This window comes from Nicotiana tomentosiformis, chromosome 5, assembly GCF_000390325.3.
Source record: "Nicotiana tomentosiformis chromosome 5, ASM39032v3, whole genome shotgun sequence".
Lineage (NCBI taxonomy): Eukaryota > Viridiplantae > Streptophyta > Magnoliopsida > Solanales > Solanaceae > Nicotiana > Nicotiana tomentosiformis.
In genome coordinates, this window is record NC_090816.1 from 95728055 (window position 1) to 95741526 (window position 13472).

General features: G+C 40.7%; 1 protein-coding gene across 1 annotated transcript; it reads right to left on the reverse strand.

Moving 5' to 3' along the window:
• Nucleotides 1-10227: 10227 nt before the first annotated feature.
• Nucleotides 10228-10584, reverse strand: LOC117277514 (uncharacterized). Its single transcript, XM_033656931.1, has one exon. It carries the CDS (start codon nucleotides 10582-10584, stop codon nucleotides 10228-10230), a length of 357 nt encoding a protein of 118 aa, XP_033512822.1.
• Between the last annotated feature and the right edge of the window lie 2888 nt (nucleotides 10585-13472).

Below are 13472 nucleotides of genomic sequence, written 5' to 3' on the forward strand. Positions count from 1 at the left end.
CTTCTCATAATCCAATTTTAAATGGATTTTGCATGTTATTCTTTCCTTGTTTATGTTCGATTGACTATATTTCCTTATTTGTGTGTTGATCTTTACTACTATATAAACCCCCATTTTCCCAATTCCCCTCCAAGGCTTAACAACCATTGAAACTACTACTATTCTCTCACTCTCACTTGTCTTATACTACTTTGAGGCTTAATCTCTTGGCCGACTGAAATTCAAAGCTACCGGAATTTGATTATTGGACTTTTCTTAGTGTGAGCACTGCTCGGGGTTCATTCAAAACTCTTGGAAACTCTGACACACTGAGATTCCTGGGTTTTTTTGCTCGTCTTGATACTGACGATTGATATATTGCTGAAATTGTTCTTCTTGCTTACTTGTTTGTCAATTAGTATATGGTAAGTCCTTTGGCCTTCGTAGTTTCATCTTTTGTTTGTGGACAAATGTGTTACCCTGCTATCTCTGCTTACAACCCTATTTGTTTCAAGATTAGTTTGCGATTCTGAACTTTTCCTAACACTATGACTTACCTAGTTTAGTAACCTGGATTCTGGATTTCTTAAGCATGTCTTACTGTTATGTGTATTTGTTGGTACTTATGCCTACTATCTGCTATGAGCCTATATCCCCACTCTAGATCTTTGCGAGGAACTAATTCATTGCCATGAATGTGTTCGTATGCACTATTACCCTTAGGTCATTCATGTGTAGCTTGTTATCTTCTCTAATGATCATGTAATTTCTGAATGTCATCACTGCCTGAATCTCTAAAACAGTATGCCCTGTTTTTCTGTAATTCCATTGTGTGATCTACTCAACTCTATGTTCCTAAGTGTTGCCCAGGGCTTTCTAGTGTAAACTTCAATGTTCCGCCTTTTCATGTATATGATTAATTGACGCCAGGCTTGATAATTACCTATCCTGTTAACTTAGGGTTGATACTTTCATCTACCATGAATCCTCATGTCTTCTTGTCTTGTTAGCCTAAGGTTGACATATTCTTTTACCTAGTATGAGTTCTTAGTTCCTTGTGCTACAGTTAGTGTCGGTATGTTAAGTCTCATGTTCAACTAAGTGACATGTTTGTCAACTGTTGTAAACTATGTCCACCAGCCTCTTGTTATGATGTTTGTGAGCACATGCTCATTAGGCTCTCATGTTAAAATCCTTCATGTGAAAACTGCCATCCACTTGTTCCTCTCTATGAATTTTCTAGATTCTCATGATTAATTGTCTAAAGTTCTTTAGGCTAATTTTGGACCATGCTTGCTTTTGAAAACTCTTGCTGGAGTAATTCATTAGCATATGATGGTCAATCCTGTCATCCTAGCTATGTTTCTGAAAATATATGCATGAACCTACCTTGTGAACTTGTCAATATTTCATGTGATCCTGCCTATGTGCTTTGGTTGGAATTACTATTAGATATAACTTTAAGAACTAAGTATGCTTGCCAAATTATGCTACTAGTACCCATGTTAAAATCCTCATATGAAGATTGTACTCCACCCTCTTCTTGTGTATGATTCTGCTTGGATGTCATCTGCAGTTCTTTGAGTTAGTTCTATTTTGAAACATTGTTTGTAGTGGTTTGGTGGTTTATGATACCTTATCTTGTCCCTGTTAATCTTGTTTTTCTGGAATTACTTGCCTGTATATGTCTTTGATGCCTTTCAACTTGGCATGGCCTTGTCTATTGGTTGAAATTGCAACCTTTCTGTTATAAAGACTAAGTGTTTAAATTAATCCATGCGTAGTTTTATTACATGTATGGCTAATCTGGTATCCATTAGCTTAATTACTAGAATCGTTTGGGCCTGGTATGCTGGGCCTGCCTTTGGTATTGAGGGTTCAAAGTATACCACATGCACCCGGAGTTTGGGCCTGCTGGCCGCATGAAGTTCTAAGCTTATTTGAAGGCCCGTATGTATTACTAGGTTATTCTATATTTGTATTTAGGACTGTAATTATTTAAAATAATCTGCAATAGCTTGTAAAACTGAATGATGTGAAAATTAGTGAAAAGGGGACTGTGGTATTCTAATGCTTGCATAAACGGGTAAAAAACTTGTCTATAGGATCTAATTGCCATGTTTGCTATTTGTTTGATGTGCTTCGATTCTACACACTAGTAGAAATCATGACTATAGGAAATCACACACTTAACTTAACTTATGTAATACTTGTACACTAGTCAAAGCATGCTAGTTTAGGTAATTGATATACCTGTTTCCATGTCTATTACTGTGTGCTCTTAGACATCATGTCTATAGGGATCAAATGCCTTGCTTAATTATTAGACATTATGCCTATAGGATGCAATAATATATGCCTTCGCTAATGCTCATCTATATATCATGACTATAGGATTTTAATCAATTAACCAACTACTTTTGTTGCTTTCATTATACTACCCCACCTAGATGACATGCCTATAGGGATAAAGTATTATAAAATCAAGTTCGAATGCCAACTGTTAGAAATCTTGCCTATAGAATACTCTCACTCGCCTAGAAAGCATGTCTATAAATCAGCACTGGTAATTCTGAATTCTCGAATTGTTTTGCTCCCTCATTACGCAAACAATTAGAGATCATGCATATAGGGTCTGCACTACCTTTAATCTGCCAATCTTTTAGTCTAAAGCTATAGTACTGCCCGTACGATACTAGAAATCAGAATCACCTAGAAACCATGCCTATAGGACTCAACGACTCTCATGCTTCTTAACTCTAAAGTTGTCTACTGCCTATTCTGCCCGCGTACATTTGTTGCTATGTGTGGAGGCTAATTTGAGCCATTTATTGTGTTTATGTGAAGTCCTATATGTTTCAAATGCGGGCCTAGTTTTATCATTTTGAGCATCCTAAGTAGAGTCTAGAACCACCCAAATAGTAGCTTCAAATCCTCCTGGACCATAGTCATGGTAGTGCACGCATAGGACACGACCTAGTATTGAATTGGAGCGATTTTAGGTAAAAAACTTTAACATAGTAATCGGGTAGCAGGAGATGATAGTCTGTGCCTGCTGAATAATATGGGTAACCCCTACCCTAAGGGAGTTGCGAAGTATTATTTATATTGCACGGGGTGATCCTTTAGGCTAAAAAACTTAGGACTCCCCTCCTTTATATGTTTATTATTCGCACTTAGTCGTTGAATTCTCCTGTCTTGTTTGTGAAGAAGAAGGATGGTTCTATGCATATGTGTATTGATTATCGCCAGCTGAACAAAATTACAGTGAAGAACAGGTATCCATTGCCTCGTATTGATGATTTATTTGATTAGCTACAGGGTGCCAGGGTGTTTTCCAAGATTGATTTACGTTCCGTCTATCATCAGTTGAAGATTCGGGAGCCAGATATCCTGAAAACTGCTTTCAGGACTCGGTATGGCACTACGAGTTCCTTGTGAGTCATTTGGGCTAACCAATGCCCTAGAAGCTTTTATGCACTTGATGCACAGTTTGTTCCAGCCTTATCTTGACTCTTTCATCATTGTGTTTATTGACGACATTCTGGTGTACTCCCGGACTCGGGAGGATCATGAGCAGCACCTGAGGACTGTGCTTCAGACCTTGAGAGAAAAGAAGTTATACGCAAATTTTACAAAGTGTTAGTTTTGGCTAGACTTAGTGGCATTCTTGGGTCATGTAGTATCGATTTATAGGATCAAGGTGGATTCTAAAAAGGTGGAAGCAGTATAGAGTTGGCCTAGACCATCATCAGCTACGGAGATCCAGAGTTTTCTTGGTTTGGCGGGGTATTACCGTCATTTTGTAGATGGATTCTCATCTATTGCAGCACCTATGACTAGGCTGACCCAGAAGGGTGCTCCATTCAGGTGGACAGAGGAGTGTGAGTAGAGCTTTCAGAAGCTCAAGACAGCTTTGACTACAGCCCCAGTATTGGTATTTCCTACAGGTTCGGGGTCTTATACTGTATATTGTGATACATCGCGGATTGGTCTTGGTGCGGTGTTGATGTAGGAATATAGGGTGATTGCCTACGCGTCCAGACAACTGAAGGTGCATGAAAAGAACTATCCTGTTCATGACCTCGAGTTAGCAGCTATTGTTCATGTCTTGAAGATTTGGCGGCATTATTTGTACGGTGTCCCTTGTGAGATTTACACCGTTCATCGGAGTTTGCAGCATCTGTTGAAGCAAAAGGATCTTAACTTGCGTCAGCGGAGGTGGTTAGAGCTACTTAAAGACTATGATATCACCATTTTGTACCATCCGGGAAAGGACAATGTGGTGGCCGATGCCTTGAGTGGCTGAACAGAGAGTTTGGGGAGTTTAGCATAACTACTAGCAGCAGAGAGGCCATTGGCGTTGGATGTTCAGGCCTTAGCCAGCCAGTTTGTGAGATTGGATATTTCTGAGTCGAGTCGAGTATTGGCTTGTGTGGTCTCTCAGTCTTCTCTTTATGATCGTATCAGGGAGCGTCAGTATGATGACCCCTATCTGCTTGTCCTTAAGGACACAATTCAACACGGTAATGCTAAGGAGGTCACTATTGGGGATGATGGTGCATTGAGGATGCATGGCATGCTATGTGTGCCCAATGTCGATGGTTTGCGTGAGTTGATTCTCTAGGAGGCTCATTGCTCGCGATACTCCATTCATCCGGGTGCCGCGAAGATGTACCAGGACTTGAGGCAACATTACTGGTGGAGGAGGATGAAAAAGTACATAGTGGAGTATGTAGCTCGGTGTCTAAATTGCCAGTAGGTGAAGTATGAGCATCAGCGGCCAGGTAGGTTACTTCAGAAGTTAGATATTACGGAGTGGAAATGGGAGCGGATCACTATGGATTTCGTTGTTGGACTCCCACAGACTCAGCGAAGGTTTAATGTAGTTTGGGTAATTGTGGATAGGCTGACCAAGTCAGATCATTTCCTTCTTGCTATGACAACCTATTCTTCTGAGTAGCTGGCTCAAATGTATATCCGCGAGATCATCAGGCTTCATGGGGTACCGGTATCTATCATATCTGACCGGGGTACGTAGTTTACATCACGGTTATGGAGGGCCGTATAGCATGCGTTGGGTACTCGAGTGAAGCTGAGCACAACATTTCACCCTCAGACGGACGGACAGGCCGAGCGCACTATTCAGATATTAGAGGATATGCTCCGTGTATGTGTGATAGATTTTGGAGGTTCTTGGGATCAGTTCTTGCCACTTGCGGAGTTTACCTACAACAACAGTTATCACTCGAGCATCCAGATGGCACCGTCTGAGGCTTTGTATGGTAGGCGGTGCCGGTCTCCAGTGGGTTGGTTTGAGTTGGGCGAGGCTAGATTATTGGGTACAGACTTGGTTCAGGATGCCCGGATAAGGTGAAGGTGATTCAGGATCGACTTCGCACAGCCCAATCTAGACAGAAGAGTTATGCGGATCGGAAGGTTCGCGATGTTGCATTCATGGTTGGAGAGCGGGTCTTGCTCCGGGTTTCGCCTATGAAGGGTGTTATGAGGTTCGCGAAGAAGGGCAAGTTGAGCCCAAGGTTCATTGGTCCCTTTGAGGTATTGCGGCGTGTTGGGGAGGTTGCTTGTGAGATTTCCTTACCTCCTAGTCTAGTATGAGTTCATCCGGTATTCCATGTTTCTATGCTCTAGAAGTATCATGGTGATCCGTCTCATGTGCTGGATTTCAGCTCAGTCCAGTTGGACAAGGAACTATCTTATGTTGAGGAGCCAGTGGCTATTTTGGACAGTCAGGTTCGAAAGCTGAGGTCAAAGAACATTGCTTCTGTGAAGGTTCAGTGGAGGGGTTAGCCGATCGAGGAGGCGACTTGGGATACCGAGCTAGATATGCGTAGCCGTTATCCTTATCTTTTCACCACCTCAGGTATCTCTCTATACTCGTTCGAGGACGAACGATTGCTTTAAGAGGGGGAGGATGTAACGACCTGACCGGTTGTTTTGAGAGTTATAGCCCCGATCCCCTATTTACTGCTTTCCCCATATCTCTTCCTGCTTATGTGACTTTCCAGGAGGCTTTGGTTATGCTCTTGGAGTGTTTTGGGACACTTAGTCCCTAAACATAAGCTTAAGTCTCAAGATTTTTGACTGTAGTTGGAACTGTGTGAAGACGACTCCAAAATAGAGTTTTGTCGGTTCCGTTAGCTCCGTTGGGTAATTCTAGACTTAGGAGCATGTCCGGACTGTGAATTGGAGGTACGTAGCTAATTTAGGCTTGAATTAGCAAAAGTCGAATTTTTAGAGATTTTGACCGGTAGTGGACTTTTTGATATCGGGGTCGGATTCTGATTTCAGAAGTTGGAGTAGGTCCGTAAGGTTGAATATGAATTGTGTGCACAATTTGAGTCAATCGGACGCGGTTTGATAGGTTTTAACATCAGTTTTAGAAGTTTGAAGTTTCAAAGTTCATTAAGTTTAAATCGGAGGGTGATTCGTGTTTTTAGCATTGTTCGATGTGATTTGAGGGCTCGACTAAGTTCGTATGGTATTTTAGGACTTGTTGGTATGTTTGGTTAGGGTCCCGGGGGCCTCGGGTGTGTTTCAGATGCTTAACGGATTGAAACTAGACTGGTTTCTGGTGTTTCGCACCTGCGGTGGGGAGACCGCAGGTGTGGAATCGCACGTGCACAAGGTCTATCGTAGAAGCGGAGTGGGGTAGGTGCTCTGGGGTCGCAGGTGCGAGGCAATTTTCCGCATCTGCGCCAAAGGAGCGCAGGTGCGAAGTGAGACCGCAAAAGCGGACTAGGTTCCACAGGCGCGCACACGCAGGTGTGACCCCTTCGTCGTAGAAGCGGACTCAGCCCCCTTAAGTCATTTCCGCACCTGCGAGGGACATTCCGCAGGTGCGACAGTAGGTCCGCAGATGCGGAATCGCTGGGCAGAAAAGATCAAGTTTGAGGTTTTGTTTTCCATTTTCAATTTTGGGACCTTGAGAGTCAGTGTGAGGCGATTTTTCGAGGGTTCTTCAAGGAAATTGTTGGTCTACTAACCCAGATTGGACTATATTTCATGAATCTGTTACTATTTTCATCATCTAGTTAGGGATTTGAGTTGGAAATTTGGGGGAAAATGGTCTAAATTTCCTAGACTAAAATTATGAGTTTTGAAAGGCGATTTGAGGTCGCATTCGAGTAATTCTTATATGGTTGGACTCGTGAGTGAATGTGTGTTCATATTTTGTGACTTCTACCCAATTTCGAGACGTGGGCCCGAGTCGACTTTTTGGGGCGATTTTCTAATTTCTTATTTTAGCTTTGATTTCATTAATTAGATTAGTTTCTTATAGTTGAATTATGGTATGTAATTGATTTTGGCTAGATTTGGGCCATTCGGAGTCGGATATTCATGGAAAAGGCTTCGTTACCGATTGATTGAGCTTGGTTCAAGGTAAGTGGCTTGCCTAACCTTGTGTGGGGAAAATCTCCTTAGGATTTGGTACTGTTGTGATATGTGAGCGCCGTGTACGTGAGGTGACGAGTACGTACACGGGCTATTTGTTGTAAAACCTGATTTATTTTACTGAGTAGTAACCCGTTTTTCCTTTAATTTGGGTTATACCGTTTAAATGAGTATTAGTCTATTTTCATTCTTAATTGAGCTATTCCAATATGTGCAGTTATCCTGTTTAGTCTAATATCGCATGTCTACGTGCTTTAACTGCTTATTTTAACTCTGTGAAGCATGCCTAGTTGATTTCTTGCTTTTCCTTGTTCTTTATCAGTATAACTATAAAAATCTTGCTGTTAACTGTCGTATTTATCGGTTTGAGCTGCATATTTACTTTTGAGACTAAGAGGTGGTTCCTCGTGAGTTCTCCATGTACATTTACTTTTGAGATTACGAGGCGGTACCTCGGAAATTCTCCCTGCATATTTACTTTTGAGACTACGAGGCGGTTCCTCGGGAGTTCTCGCTGCACATTTACTTTTAAGACTACGAGGCGATACTTCGGGAGTTCTCCTTGCATATTTACTTTTGAGACTACGAGGCGGTACCTCGGGAGTTCTCCCTGCATATTTAATTTTGAGACTACGAGGCGGTACCTCGGGAGATCTCTTTGCTTCTTTACTTTGGGACTACGAGACAGTATCTTGGGAGAACCCTTACTATTTACCCCTGTGTTGTACTGCTATTTTTGCTGTGTTTTCCTTTTGTTAAATTCCAGTCTCTTAATATACTATTATATTCCCCTGTTTTATTTATTATATACAAGTGGGCTTGACCTGACCTCGTCACTACTCGACCGAGGTTAGACTTGGAACTTACTGGGTATCGTTGCGGTGTACTCATGCTACTCTTCTGCACATGATTTTTGTGTGTGAAGATCCAAGTACTTCTTATCATCCCCGCTATTAGCTAAGAGTGCTTGCTGCTGTATGAAGACTTCAAGGTACATCTATCGCGTCCGTAGACCTAGGAGTCCCCCTCTATTCTCCCCCATGTCAAACACTTCCTGTATTCCTTTTATTAGACTCTGGTATATAGAGATACTATTTTTCTTCTGTAGCTTGTGACTTACGATGTTCCGGGTTTTGGGAAGACTGTGTATTTATAGAGTATTGGTTATTGTACATGTCGAGCAGTATTGTTACTAGTTATTCATTTATCCATTGTTGTTAGTTGCCAAGTTTTACTTTCGTTTTATTATTTTTCGTAATTTTTTAGGCTTACCTAGTCGTAGAGACTAGATGCCGTCACGATATTATACAGAGGGAGTTTGGGTCGTGACAATCAGATCCATGAAAGTTGCAGGTATATTGGTCAACCCTAATAACATCATCAAAAGTTCATAATGCCCGTAGTAGGTACGAAAAGATGTTTTAGGAATATCTTTTTCTCGGATCTTCAATTGATACTTTGCCCCTTTGTAACTGGTCAAACAAGTCATGTATCTGAGGCAATAGATACCAATTTTTGATAGTCACCTTTTAAGTTATCGATAGTCAATACATATTCTCAAAGATCTATTTTTTTTCATAAACAACAAACCGGTGCACCCCGCGGTGAAACACGCAGTGTAATGAATCCTTTATTAAGCAAGTCCTTCAACTACTCCTTCAATTCCTTCAAATCCGTCGAGCCATTTGGTAGGGGGAATAAATCTTGGTTATGTATCTGGTACCATATCTATCCCAAAATCAATAACCGATCCAGCAGAATACCCGGAAGTTCATTAGGAAAGTAATCCAAAAACTCACAAACAACTGGTATAGATTGAAGAGTCGGTATCTCGACATCTATGTCTGTGACTCTGACTAAGTAGTAGAGGCCTCCCTTTGTGATTATTGTCTTCGCCTTAAGATAGATATTGACCTCGAGGTTCAATAATATTGACCTTCCATTCGCGAACTGACTCATTGGAAAATTCAAACTTGACTACTTTAGCATGACAATCAAGGGTTGAATAACACTTAAATAACTAATCCATCCCCAAGATTACGTTAAAGTTAACCATTTCCAACTTAATAATATTTTTCGTAGTCTATCGATCCTAGACTATAATTACATAGCCCCTATAGATATGAGAACCAATAAGAGAATTTCCATCTGAGTAGACATAGAAAATGGTTCAAGTAATTATTTTGTCTATATACCGAAATTCAAAGCAAAGTATGAGGTAATATAGGAAAACGTGGATCTAGGATCCATAAGAGCATAAGCATCAGGTGTGCAAACAGTGAGTATACTTATGACAAAGACATCTAAAAGTGACAACGATATCTGAAACATCTGCAGTAGGGTGAGTAGGCATATCATAGAAGTGGGTTAAGTCTCCATAGAAGTAGCAGTTGTCTGATGTGTCTTTCTTGCATTACGCCTGCCATGTGTCCCATTTCCCGAAGGTAGGGGTTGTGTAGATAAAGTAGTAGCAATGGAAGCTATTGGCTGGGCCCTAGATCCATGTATCCCATTGGGGAAGAAACTCTTCATGTGGCTTATTTGACCACACCCATAGCATGAACCTCGAATCACTGGAGAAGAGTCAGAATATTTGGGACGTGAGTCTACACTACTCTGAACCTGTTAAGTGGTCTCGCGGTCACTTTGAGTTGGTCTAGTCTGACCTCCATGTACCAAACTATTTGCCACCAGTGGACCACTGAAAGCTTTTTGTACTATAGATTATGGTGGCCCTGATGGCCCTTTGTTGTTCTAACCCTTTCTCGAACTAAGCATTGCACTGAAAGTACCAAATGTACGAGCCTTCTTGTTTTGTTCCCTATTGACCTTTTACTCTTGATGAATCCTCTCAAGATCCAAAGCCAAGTCCATGAAGTCAGCATAGGGAGTGTTCCTCCTTCCACTAGTCACATACTTTTGAATAACCGGAATCAACCCAAGGGCAAGGTGATCAATCTTGTCATCATTCATGGGGATGAGGTAGGGAGCATAGTGAGATATCCTCTCAAACTTAATGTTGTGCTCTGAAAAAGATATAGTATCATTCTTTAAGGTTTCAAATGATACTGTGAGAGCGGTCCTAACTCCCGGTGGAAACCACTTCTTGACGAATATTTTGGTGAATGCTTCCCAAGTCATTGGAGGTGCATCCTTTGGTCTACTTTTCTCCGCCCCTTTGAACCACATGCCGGTCACATCTTTCAACTGGTAGGCTATACCCTAGCAACTTGATGATCTTTTACTCCTAGCAAGGTAGTGTCTTTCTCCGTCTCCTCAAGAAAGTCTTGTGGGTCCGCAAGAGGATCCGTTCCCGTAAATGCCGGTGATCCAAGCCTTATGAATTTTATGGCCAATTGTACCATGTCCTCAATCACTAGTGCTCTCATACCTCCCTGTTGGAGAGATTGAATACCCATCTATAGGTTCTGTTTAATTTGCATAGCCATGAGCTCTGCAAAGGTATCCATCGCCTTCCTTATGTCGATAATGGTCTCATCCAAGCGATTTGGCATTGGAGGTGGGGCAGGTGACTCATCAACTTCTTCCTCATGCTCCTCCACCATTATGGGAGCTACAGGAACTGGTATAGTCCGTGCCTTTGTGGCTTTGGGTGGTCAGCCTCTAGGTCTGACGGGGTCCCTCACAAAGTCGCATCGGGTATAGGAGCAACTTCTTTGTTCACGTTGCTACCACGTGTGTTCACCATGTTTCTGCCAATCGAGATAGCACACTAATTAAGCAACATCTTATATTCAAGATCTATTATATGATCTACAATAAGGAGAAAGGATGAAATATTTCTATAATGTCCATGTAGCCTTTTCGATATAAGTGTGGTGCACAATACACTCGTAAAGAGAACTCTACTAGATATGATTTCTTAAACATCCTAGAGTCCCAGAACCCCTGAATGTCCACCCCAAGGACTAGAGTGCATTTGATCAATCAACTTCTCTCTTAATTCTCCCTTATTACCTACAAAAATCTTGCCATAAATTCTAATAATGCTATTTTGCAATGTTGTGTTAGGCAAAACATCTCTATCTACAACAAATGCGTTAATATGTGTTAGGCTTCTTCATATCCACCATAGCTTGCTATTATTTCAGTCACCTATTTTGGTGCAACAACCGTTAGTCTATAACATTCGTTCTTAGCCTCATATTTTCGAGATAGTGCACCTGCCACCATATTGTCAACCCTCCTTTTGTATTGAAATTCATAGCTTAGTCCCATTATCATAGAAATTCCTTTTTGTTGAAGTTTCGTGATGATCCTTTGATCGTTAAGAAATTTGAGACTAAAGTGAACTGTGCGAATCACTAAATGGCTAGGCTGCAAGTAGTGTCGCCACTTTTCTACTATTAGTGACACGTTAAATTGATTCTTTCTCATATATAGAGAGACCCAAATGTTTTGGGCTAAGGGCTTGGCTAAGGAAAGCAATGGCTTTATTTTTCTGCACTAGCACATGCCCTATGCCAATACCACTTATATCAACCTCCACTATGAAAAGAACTAAAAAATCAGGAAGAGCTAAAATAGGAGGCTCTGACCATTACATTTGTCAATTCATTAAAAAATCAGGTTGCATGATCATTCTAATTGAACCCTTATTTCTTAAGGGGATTTGTTAATGGTTTACTAATTATTGCAAACTAATTAATGAATCGCCTATAATACTCAGTAAGCCCAAGGACGCCTCATAACTCCCTAACTATAGAAGGATAAGGCCAATTAACTATTGCTTCCATTTTAGATGAATCTATGCTAACACCATCTCTAGATATAACATGGCCTAGGTATTCTACTTGGGCCTCAGTAAAACTACACTTAGACATCTTGAAAAATAATTTATTCACCCTCAAAGTTTAAATAAAACTTCTAAATATTGAAGATGTTCCTCCAAATTAAGGTTGTAAATCAAAATATTATAAAAAAAAAGGACAAACCTCCTTACGTATGGGCCAAATACATCATGGATCAATGATTGAAATGTGGCTAGAGCATCGATGAGCCCAAAGTGCATCAGTTTGAGTTTCTAAAGTCCATGATGTGTGTAGAAAGCAGTTTGGAATTCATCTCTAGGCTGCATTCTTATTTGATGATATCCGGATCTCAAGTCTAACTTCGAGAAAAAACTAGTCCCATTTAGTTCAGCCAATAGATCTTCCACTATCAGATTGTGTATTTATTTTTTTATTGAAATGTCATTCTACCTCTGATAGTCCATACAAAACCTCCAAGCCGAATCCTTCTTCTTCAACAGAATTGGTAGTTTAAATGATTCTGGTCTCCAATATTTCCTTGACCCTCTTTTTAATGATATATTTTGGTCATAGGAGTATTTGTATAGTCGTTGCTTAAAGAGTTTTGAACCTGATACACACTCAATTGAATGATCATAATGCTTGTTTTGGGGTAGTTCCTTGGCTCTTGAAAAATGTCAAAAAAACTGTTCTAACAAATTCTTTATTTGCTTTGGAGGCCCATCACCTGTCATCTTAGTCTCATCCATAATCCATTGGGCTGCCACTATGCACTCGTCCAATTTAAGCAGCTTCTAGATTGTTTTCACATCGCACAACTCGCCTGGGCTGGAAACATCATTCTCCACCAATATGACCAACCTATTCTACCTGAAATAAATATACTACATGACCTTATATGTAATACAATTGGGTCATATTATCGACGCAATCCATACCAAGGATAATGTATGTTCTCCCGGCCCCTTAATATTCCCAATATAAATAAAAAAAACTTTATCGCTTATTCTTTTTTGAAATATTTAGGAACTATGATTAATGATAATGTCATGCCTAATAAAGTACAATTGAATGATAATCCAATTGTAGATGACTTTTTTTGCATCTACCTGAAAATCAAGAACCAGCCCCACTACCGCCGCCTTAAGCAAATCTTGAAGTCCAAGTTCCAATGGATGGCCCCCTTAATGCTGCTTTATTTGATGGAATTTTGATTGATGTAGATGATTTGGGTGTTAATGATGAATCAGTTCTACTGGTAGAAGCACAAGCGGAACCAAACCATTTAAATATTTTGCTGCTACC